Raw genomic sequence first — 11,201 nt, forward strand, 5'->3', positions numbered from 1 at the left:
CCTAAATTGAGGGGGATATTAAATAATGTAAATGGTATAACTGTCATTGTACATTGAAACTGTTAGAGAACCGTTAACTACTGTTAGAGAGTTAGTTAAGCTTATTGTTAGGAGTTAGTTAAAAAGCCTAAATACATTATTAATGGATCGTGTATAAAGGCAACAGTGAACTGTATTTTCAATATACCTTTTTAGTAATGAAATAATCTCTTTCATTAGCTTATCTTTGTTCTCTCAAACGACTGCCTCATCTCCTTTTTCTTCCCTTCTCTTCTTCCTTCATCTTTCTGAATCTTTAATCACTACTATGTGAATTACATCAGTTGGACACGCTTAATGCCCAATTGAAGAAGGAAAATATTGTCATCAAATGAAGACTAATACCACCTTAAAATATAAGGCTCAGAAAGGGCAACTATATTCCTGTTTTTTATTTTTCTATTTCTAATTAAATAACGGTTAACTAGTGCAATCTATAATTTTCTGGCAAAGTTTATCTAGTATTTTTTGGAATTAGTTATCGGTCCCTCGTAAATTTTCTTGTATTTTATTTTATTTTATATTATTATATTTAAGGATATGAAGGGGAACCTTGGCGCAATTGTTAAAGTTGCTGCTATGTGACCGTTCAAGCCGTGAAAATAGTCTTTTACAGAAATACAAGATAAGGCTGCATATAAACCCTTGCAGTTCGGCCCTTCCCCGAAAACCGTGTATAGCGGGAGCTTAGTGCACTGAGCTGCCTTTTTATAAATTAAGGATATATATGTTGAACTATGATTCCTTATATGAATAAACTATATACTATATAATCAGAGGCGGATCTAGGATTTTTATAACATGGGTGCACCATTAAAAAAAAAAAAGGAGAAAAGAGGAAGTATTAAGTGAGATTTGATCCCTAGTCTTTTGGAAAATAACTCAACATTCAACCAAGTGCACTATTTAGTCTCTTTGGAGAATGAGTGCCAGCAAATAATACTAGGCCAATTCTAAAAAATATGTAAATAAAATATCTAATTTGACGGAAAGATCATGGGTTCACGTGCCCCATGTATTTGCCTATAAAAGACCATAGGTTCACGTGTCCTATGTATTTGCCTATAAATCCGCCCCTCTATATAATTAACCACCTCCATACATGGTCAACTCCCAGAAGAAGAAAAAAAGGTAATCAGCAAAATTTAAATTCACAGAATAAACGATAATAGATGATCATTATATCATTATTAATTAAATATATGAATATTATGCATTTACACTATTTATATATACCATTGAAAAAGTAAACTAATATTTTTCTAACAAATGAAGGTAATGGTTGGTAAATCATTAAATAAATTCAGAAATATTTTCTAGTTTAAGTAAAACAGGATACCATCATAGTCAAAGAAATATATTTGTAAATATATATATCATCACTAACTAAATATGTGAATAATATACATCTATCCAAATAATATATAGTTATATACCAAGGAAAAAGTAAACTAATATTTTTAAATCATTAAAGAAGTAAACGAATATTTGGGCATATGAACTATAGTTTCTGAAAATAGTACTATAATTAGTTTGATCAAGTCAGCCAAGTATTCCTCCTTTCATTCTTTCTTATTACGCGTCTATAAAGTCCAAAGTCAACCATTTTCCCCCCTATTCTATACCCTTTTTTTTTTTTCTTTCTACTTTGGTTTTATTTTGTCCTTCACAAACGGTTATCTTCTTGGAGTTCTATATAAATAATAATGTCTTGTCATTCTATTCTCCTCACCACTCTCTAGCTACTACACTCTCTCTTTTTCATTCGATATCTGAAACGATCTGACACAATTCTTATCAAAATTTTCCATTTTCGCTGAGCATTTGAATTCAAAACTTCTTATTAAGGGTGAAGAGATCACACCATCTGAACGAGTTTTCAAGAAACGGTGAAACGGGAAGATGGCAGGAGGAGGAGGAGGAAGATCATTGGAACAAACACCAACGTGGGCAGTTGCTGTAGTTTGTTTTGCGTTGGTTGCCATTTCTATTGTAATAGAGTTCATCATCCATCTTATTGGCAAGGTAGGCCAGTTACCATGCAGTATTAATTCTTATTTTAAAATAGAATTAATTATTTTAAAGACGCAATAATTTATTTATTTTATGTTTATATCTTCAGTGGTTGAAGTCTAAACACAAAAATGCATTGTATGAAGCACTTGAGAAGATCAAATCAGGTACATGTGTGTTTAATTTAGTACATTGAAAACTATTTTCTGGAAATGCCTTTTGAAATATAAGTTAATTATAGGAGTATATTTTATGATATTTGATTGAGAAAACTTTTCTAAGGAGAATATTTTTCATTATATTAAAGAGTAAGAATGACTTTTCACTGATTGACGAACCTTATTGATTTTTCTTTACAACTATCACAACTCTCAACTTGATTCAATTAACAGTTAAACATCATTATCGATCTTTAATATTCAAATTCATTTAAACACTATTCATTTTTCTAAAATTATATTATCATCAATCCTTGATAAATATATTTTTTTAAAAAAAAAGATCACTCACGGACTAAACACCGAGTGAAAAACATTTTTCCACCGATAAAAATATATGCTCGTTTTCTGGATAAACTTATTATGATTAATTTTGAGCTTACAATTTTCAAGCTAACATATTGTTATTTTTATTTATTTTGAAGAGCTTATGCTACTTGGATTTATATCCCTACTGCTAACAGTAGGGCAAGATCCAATTTCAAATATATGTGTATCTGAGAAGATTGCAAGTACATGGCATCCATGTAGTAAGCAAAAAGAAGCTGAAAAGTACAACGTGGCTAAAGAGGCTGAGGGTCATCGCCGGCGACTTCTTACGGCTGACGACGGTGGAGTTCGGCGAAGTTTGGCGGCTGTGGGAACTGACAAATGCGCTGCCAAGGCATGTCACTTTTTTTTTTGCCCTTTTAAAAAAAAATCAGTTGAAAAGAGGAAAATATTCTAGTATAATAAAATACATTTTTCAATATAGATATATAGATAAATACATATTTTATAATATAATTTTATATTATAAGTACAATTTAACCTGATATAGAAGATTATTTGTCTGATCTTTCAATTTAATAATTTCACTTCACTTATTTAATTTTTAGGAGTAGTTACCAGTTATAGTTACTCTTTTGAATAAATCTTATAGTGTTTAATAGAAGTTAAACTCGTTAATTATTTAAACTAAGTGGATTATTTTTTCTTGTTGGATTTGTTTGCAGGGAAAAGTAGCATTTGTGTCTGCTGATGGTATTCATCAATTACATATCTTCATTTTTGTGCTGGCTATTTTTCACGTATTCTACTGTATTACCACATTGGCTTTGGGAAGAGCTAAGGTACTTTAATTATAAGTTTATTTACTTATTTTACCATATCTAAGATAATAGAAATGCCTATCACCTTCATTTTTTTTTTCTTATTTACTTCTTGCGTTTTGACCCTCTTCCTTTTCTTTTTTCTTTTGCGATATCAGATGAGTCGATGGAAGGCATGGGAAAAGGAAACAAGAACGGCTGAGTACCAATTTGCTCATGGTATATAAAAGAATAAAATTCTTTCAATTATATTCATTTGATTTCGCCATTTTAGTTTGATACAATGAAAAAAATAAAAATATCAGTAATTAAAGCCACACTACTGACATATTCTATATATTAACAGATCCTGAGCGATTTCGCTTTGCCAGAGACACGTCATTTGGAAGAAGACACTTGAGCTTTTGGACTAAAAATCCCGTTCTTCTTTGGATTGTAAGCATCTCCATCTCAAGTATTTTGGCAAATCATTGTTTTTTTATTCCCTTATTATATGTACAAGAACAAGAATAATAAAAATAATTACATCTCAATATCAAACTAGTAAAAAAAAATTAGCTATATGAATTATCAAATGCTAGTTATGACCTTGTTAGATAAAAGAAAATCAAAAGTTGATGACACTATATATGTATTTCTATTCTTCCCCTAGTTCTTTTTCTTTCTTTTCTTTGGGTTTTATTATGTAAGCAAATACTTGATAGATTGAAGATAAGGACAGTGACCAAAGAAACTAGTACAACCGATAATTGCTCTTTTCTATTTGTCTGACTTTTGCAAGACGCATTTTTTTTTTTTTTTTTTTAAACCCCTCCCAAAATAGGAGAATATATATATAGTCTTTCCACACTTCCCTCTAGCGTGACTCGAACCCAGGACCTAACGACGCAGCTTATTTGACTTTAGATATACACGTATTTTTCATCACAAATCGAAAAATGATCATGTTATATTTTAATTTTTAGTTTAAAGTCTGCCATCCAGATTCCTTTTCCGGGTTTTCTTTAACAAAAATGTAATATATTAGCTTTTCTGGTTTAATTTGAAAAAAAGAATCAAAATCATAGACTAACCTTTTTTCATTTGTAATTTGCCTTTAATTTACAGGTTTGTTTCTTTAGGCAATTCGTAAGATCTGTTCCAAAAGTTGATTACTTGACCCTACGACATGGGTTTATCATGGTAACTTCATTTTCACTTGTATACACACATATTAAATTTAAATTTTGAATTTGTCCGTAAAATATTGTATTCAAAGTCGGTTATATGTATATATTTGTTCTTATAATAGTTTTGCTGTGATTTCCAGGCGCATTTGGCACCTCAGAGTCACGTAAAGTTTGATTTCCAAAAATATATCAAGAGGTCACTAGAAGAAGACTTCAAAGTAGTAGTTAGCATCAGGTTTTTGAGCATTTTGATTTATAGTTCTGATTTTCTATTTATTTTAATTTAATTGAACATATTTTAACCCATTGCCAGCACATAATTCAATTTTGCATAGTTCTTGTGTTAATCTATAGCCGACATGAATTAACATTCAAAATTTGTGTTTTTGGCAGTCCACCAATTTGGTTCCTTGCTGTGCTGTTCCTACTCTTCAATACTCATGGTAATTAAATACGTAGAACTTTAATTGGATTTTTTTAATCTTTTTTGTGTAGCTAATTATTTATTACATCTTTATGCTTGATTATATTGTTTCCAAATCTTTTAAAATATTCATTTTGTATACCTTCTAAGATTTGAACAATCGTAGTCTTGACTCTTGAAATTAATCACGGATTAAACTAGTTAATGATATTCTAATTTAGCACTTACCGCTAATGTGAGTTGACCAAATCGATTTTGCTATATGGCTATATATTAATGTGTTACAATCCATTGAAATCCTTCATCTAAGTCAAAAAGAATTTAATTAATGATAAGGGCACAGATTATTTTTATACAATTTGTACTTTTTTCCGGGTCTTATGCAATTAAATTGACTAAAGCATATTATATCATTGTCATTTGTGGACAGGCTGGTATTCTTATCTGTGGCTACCGTTCATTCCGTTACTCGTAAGTAGCCCCAATCATTTATACACACATTTTTCATTTGACTTTTGTACCTTTTTTATTTGCACATTCTACAACTATCCTTTTCAGTTCCTAGTGTGTATTTATTTATTCATTATTTGATTTGGTCAGAAAAAAATAATTTCTACAAAGTGATGGAAATTTAAAGGGTGATTAAAAAAAAAGAGTTCTAGTTCTTTACAAAGTAATTACAGGTATATTATAAACATTAATCAATAACTTGATAAAAGTAATACTCTTCCTGTTTCAACTTAGATGCCACATTTCGCTTATCGAGAGTTAAATTGTGTGAAGTTTGACCAATATATATTTTAAACTGTATTTTGTGATCTAAATTTTAATTTTAAAATACTAAGTTGAACTAATTCAATTTAGCTTCAAAGTTTTGTCAAATTGACTCTGGAATAAGTAAATTGTGTTATCTAAATTAAAACAGAGAGAGTAATTAACATGTTATAACAGATTAAACTACATAAATAATGTGAAAAATCTTTATATAACATAAATTGTAAATAAAAATGCAGGTGATATTGCTAGTAGGGACGAAACTACAAGTGATCATAACAAAAATGGGACTAAGAATTCAAGAAAGAGGGGAAGTAGTGAAGGGTGTCCCTGTAGTTCAACCTGGGGATGACCTCTTTTGGTTTAATCGTCCTCGTCTCCTTCTTTATCTCATTAATTTTGTCCTTTTTCAGGTATTCCCTTGTTTTTTTTTTTTTTTTTTTTTTTTTACCTCAAACAAAAATATTTTTAATTTGACCTAGTTAACCTTTTTGATTTTTTTGACTTGTTGCAGAATGCTTTTCAGTTGGCCTTCTTTGCTTGGACTTGGGTAAGTCAACAAACTAATTCTATGATCGTTAATAGGATAGAAAAAAGAAAACCAAGATAATTAAAACTAACTTCGGATTTTGTTTGGTTTCTCTTTTAATAACAGTATGAGTTCGGGTTGAAATCTTGTTTCCATGACCATACTGAGGATATCGTCATTAGAATGACAATGGGGTCGGTATTATATCTTTTACAACTCCTTATTTTTGCGGTTTTGCTTTCTCTTTTAACTATTAATATTAATTTCATCCAAAGTATTTATATATGAAATTGTTGGTGTTTTGAGCAGGGTTCTTATTCAGATTCTCTGCAGTTATGTCACCCTTCCACTATATGCACTCGTGACACAGGTATATGAAGTGTATATTAAAACAATTGCATATCTTTTTAGAATATAAGTCCACAATATAATTAGTACTTCCCGTCCCAATTTGTGTGAAAATGTTTGGATTTCGAGAGTCAAACGAGTTGTTCGTTGACCGCAATTTTTTATATGCCTTTTAAATATTTTGAATCATTAATTATTGTGATTAATAATACTTTTTATATAATTTTTAAATATATAAATTTTATTTTGAAAAATTTAAAGATTCTATGTTTAAATATCTGATAGAAATTGACAAGTTTGAATCTCGAAAAACGAACATAAACATTTATTGTCGCCAGGGGCGAAGCTACCGCCTATCAAGGGTGGTCAATTGACCACCCTTCGTCGAATTTGAACGCTCTTGAGAAAATTCCTGGTTTCGCTAGTGATAAATTATCGCAATATTACAACAATGAATATCAAGAATACCCTAACTTTCTATCCTTCAACGGGGATTCATTTTCCTCCTTCTTTGGAATGAAACACTTAAAGGCAGTCCAGTGCACTAAGCTCCCGCTATGCGCGGAATCCGCCGAAAGGATTCTACTTAATTATATTCACTAACACTGTAATCCGTTATAACACATTGCCTGTCTTATTTTTCGAATTGTATAGTGTAAATTATTTTTTATATTGATGGTGTACAGAAACTAAAACTTGTGCTGAAAATGTTGCATAAATTTAAACAGATGGGATCATCAATGAAGCCAACTATCTTCAACGAAAGAGTGGCAACGGCACTGAAGAACTGGCACCACACTGCCAAAAAGCACGTCAAAGAGATCAACAAGCATTCAAATACAGTAACTCCAATGTCAAGCAGGCCAACTACGCCTTCTCACGGCATGTCACCTGTCCATCTCCTCCGCGGAAACCATTTGAGGAGCGACATGGACGACAGTCCTCGAAGATCAAATTACAATGTTGATCATTGGGACACCGAGGGCTCGCCATCCCCCACCCGATTCAACCAGGGTAGGGAGGGCTCGCCATCTCCCACCCGGTTCAACCAGGGCGGGGATGGGCATCAGATTCAAATTAGTCATGATCACTTGCATCATGACTCAGAATTAGGTCACGAGCCTAGTTCGTTTCAAGTGGTTCCTTTGCAACAAACGGCTCGTGACCAACATGAGATCAATATTGCCAATCAAACGGACGACTTCTCGTTTGATAAAAGAGCAACCAGTCTTTAAAATTTAAAAGATCATGCATGAAATGGATGATCTATCGTCTAGTAGAAGTTAGAAAAGACAGATGTACAAGGATTCGAGAAACGGACTACAAAATGGCTTGATTGACAACGGAGAAAAGTGCATTTCTTGATTGTTTTTATTACATCCAAGTTTCAAAAACTGAATCTTGTAAATGAGATCTTGATTACAGTGTCACGGCAATTTGGACTGCATATGAACTCTCTAATTGTGAGATCGAGAATCTGGCCAACTTTAATTTCTATCGAAGAGATTATGTAAATTGCATTTGCTTATGTATATGATCAGTAATCGCAACATCGACTAAATTCGCATAATGTTCAATCATTCTTGTTGCACTTGTATTGAATTTGACATCCGGAAAGAGAATCCATATAAAATGAATCGAAATATTGCTTTGATTTTTAAAAGTTATTAATTAAAATGAGAATACATATCACCTAATCATAGTTAATTGATAAAATTCAAATACATTACAAATGCCTTACATTAATTACTGATTTAATTTAAACATTAAGTGCGAGTAATACATAGGATAGAAAATACATAAAAAAAGTGATATAGTCGATCCAACATGACCAATTGAAAGTACACAGACGTTAAGGGGTCGTTTGGTAGGATGTATAAGACTGAATATGATGTATTAGTAATGATAATATTATTAATGCTGAGATTAGTTATGATGATATAAAAAATAATATGTATTACATAATTTTTTTTTAATTTTTTGTTTACAAAAATACTATCCACATTCATTGAAAGAGATTTGGAAAAGGTTTTGAAAGAGGTGACTTTATACATGTTTATATATGTATTAAAAATCATGATTACTAATATTTATATTTTGCTATGTATAAGAGTAGTATTGAATATGATGTATAACTAATACATATATTAATTATACATATATTAATAAATAAGTACTTCTTATCAAATAAGAAATTAATAATACAAAAGTTAATAAGTAGTGTATTATTTTTTCTAATACATTATATCAAACGACCCCTAAGCGCTAAAGAAGAGTGTAGCAATTGCCTTCCGAGCATAAACCGACAAACACATTGAGGTAAAGCTGCCCATAAAACAACAAACTCCGGGAACCGCAAATGACACAACGCAGCGCCCATAACACAGCAATAAATTAGTCCCCCCCACATTATTTTGGCCGCCCTCCCCCTACCCTCTGTTTCCATTGCCCCTTGTTTTTCTTTTCTTCATCCCACCTATATTTAATCCAACACACTCACTCTCTTCTGCATTATTTCCTAACCTTTTTGCTCCAACCATAAATTACAAGATAGAGAGGTACGTTGAGACTATTACTTGAGAGATGGAGAACATTCAAGGGATGATGGGAAAATTGGGAAGACAATGCTACGCAGTTTTTTGTTTGTGGGTTCTGCTCATTTCAGTAGCCGTAGCTCATTATTCCACTTTTGCTGATCAAGAATCCAATGACCAAAGCCGCCATGAACGCACCCGGAGGCGTCTCCAGGCTGTTCAAACTGCTAATAGAATCAGAGACGAATTTAGGTTTTAATGTTAGTCGGTTCAAAATAAGTGCGATTTTATTATATGTATATATTTTAATCTACTTTTTCTATGTATACGTAATTGAAATCCCACCTCAGATTCGCATCGAAATTGAACTGACATACTCTACAGAAAAGTCACAACCTTATAGAATACTTACTTATTTGAGCGATGTCTAATTTACCCGTGGAAGTGGAGCCTTGGAGCAACGGTAAAACTATTTTCGTGAGACCTATAGGTCCCGAGTTCAAGTCGTGAAAGTAATCACTAATACTTATATTAGGGTAGGTTGTCTATGTCACATCCCTCGGGGTGTGGCCCTTCCTTAAATTCTACGTGTACACGTGATATTTTATATGTCAATGCCACATAAGAGAGGGTGATTTGTGTGGCGTTCAATTTTCGCGTGCACTGATTATAGCAGGACCTGATTCTTCTAAGTGTTTCTTAACCTACTGTTGCTGAAATAGTAAATGCGAAAAGTAAAGAACACAAATATTTTTACGTGAAAAATACCCGGCTCAAAAAGTGAAAAAATTATGACCTACTATTCAGTAGGATTTTTCCCAACACTTCACTAAATCACTGAGCCAAAACAGCATTTATAAAGACTCTTTGTAAACCTAAGGATTACCTCTAATCCCGTTGTGGCAATCAACCTCTAACTGTTGCGACAATTTCAAGTTAACTCTAACTTGAATACTCAGAGTACCTATTACAATTGTTTCTAGATAAAGGTGAAAGGTACAATTTGAAAATCACCTACTACAATTGAACTAGAATAAAAGACAAACACTTGGAACTGATTCTTCTATCTGGTTCATGTAGTTTCAGGTTCGCACACTTGAATCACACAAGAATCGCTTGCAAAATACCTTGCTATTTTCCTCTCAACTCACGTTTAACATCTGCTTTTGTGCGTACCTGTAGAATGAGAACATCCTGCAATATATAGAGTTAGTAGAATAAAAAACAACTAGAGTTCTAATGCTACTCTTCCTTGGTGGAAGAGTTCTAGTTATCCTCAACTTCTAACTCCTCCCTTATCTTGGATAGTGTTCTCTTTGAGTAAGGAGTCTTTCTCCTTATCAATTATGCAGCTTTTTCGATCAGGAGATATCAGATATAACAAGTTAAACTTATCTCCTTCACGTGCATTTCTCATGCTTGAATCTGCCCGTGTCTGTGTACACTAGGGATGGACCTGGTTAATGCCTGAGCTTCCTTTGTCAATCTTCAAAACAAAATTTCACTTGGGCCAATAAATTCCCCCCTTTTTATGATGACAAACTCTGTGCTTTTCATAAGCTCAGGCCCTGTTTTAACTTAGCCCAACATCAACACAATGTTAGAATATTTTACCTTTTTAAAGTCACTTATCATCAAGGATGAGGTTCATTAGGTTATAAACATCACTGTCCAAAGTGAAAGCACAACCTTTTCCCCCCTTTTGGCATCATCGAAAAGTTGTATAATAATGTTAGATAACCAGATTTTAAATAGAAATTACTCATGGCCACTGGGGTTACTTCACATGCAATCATGGATTAATCATCATATATCAATCTAAGGATATTATCCATCTAAGAAATATAAACAAAAAGTTAAAGCAAAAGACAGTGAATTTCATTGATTGATAGGATCCTACCACAAAGCATAAGAAGAAATAAAAATATTGGAACATGAGCAAAAGAAACAAAAAAAAAATCCCGAACTAGGTCACTGGTTGATCTACACTAGGCTAGGAGGCTTAAGGCTGGGAAGGACCAGGTTCTTGATTTTTGGCTTGGAGTAGTTTCAGCATATCCTG

The 11,201-nt window shown here is 32.4% G+C and overlaps 1 protein-coding gene across 1 annotated transcript; it reads left to right on the forward strand.

The window, feature by feature from the left end:
• Positions 1 to 1,743: 1,743 nt before the first annotated feature.
• Positions 1,744 to 8,100, forward strand: LOC104092508 (MLO-like protein 6). Its single transcript, XM_009598121.4, has 15 exons — positions 1,744 to 2,064; positions 2,162 to 2,219; positions 2,696 to 2,934; positions 3,266 to 3,382; positions 3,520 to 3,580; positions 3,708 to 3,796; positions 4,469 to 4,543; positions 4,671 to 4,765; positions 4,924 to 4,973; positions 5,385 to 5,425; positions 5,968 to 6,141; positions 6,243 to 6,278; positions 6,384 to 6,451; positions 6,567 to 6,627; positions 7,334 to 8,100. The coding sequence occupies exons 1-15, from the start codon at positions 1,942 to 1,944 to the stop codon at positions 7,838 to 7,840; spliced, it is 1,794 nt and encodes a 597-aa protein (XP_009596416.1). The 5' UTR covers positions 1,744 to 1,941; the 3' UTR covers positions 7,841 to 8,100.
• Positions 8,101 to 11,201: the final 3,101 nt, after the last annotated feature.

Source organism: Nicotiana tomentosiformis, chromosome 11 (assembly GCF_000390325.3).
Source record: "Nicotiana tomentosiformis chromosome 11, ASM39032v3, whole genome shotgun sequence".
NCBI lineage: Eukaryota > Viridiplantae > Streptophyta > Magnoliopsida > Solanales > Solanaceae > Nicotiana > Nicotiana tomentosiformis.

Coding starts and splice junctions, on each gene's coding strand:
- LOC104092508 (XM_009598121.4), top strand. CDS start 1,942: ATGGCAGGAGGAGGAGGAGGAAGATCATTGGAACAAACACCAACGTGG. Junction 2,065..2,161: donor TCATCCATCTTATTGGCAAG/GTAGGCCAGTTA, acceptor TTATATCTTCAG/TGGTTGAAGTCTAAACACAA. Junction 3,797..4,468: donor ATCCCGTTCTTCTTTGGATT/GTAAGCATCTCC, acceptor TTTAATTTACAG/GTTTGTTTCTTTAGGCAATT.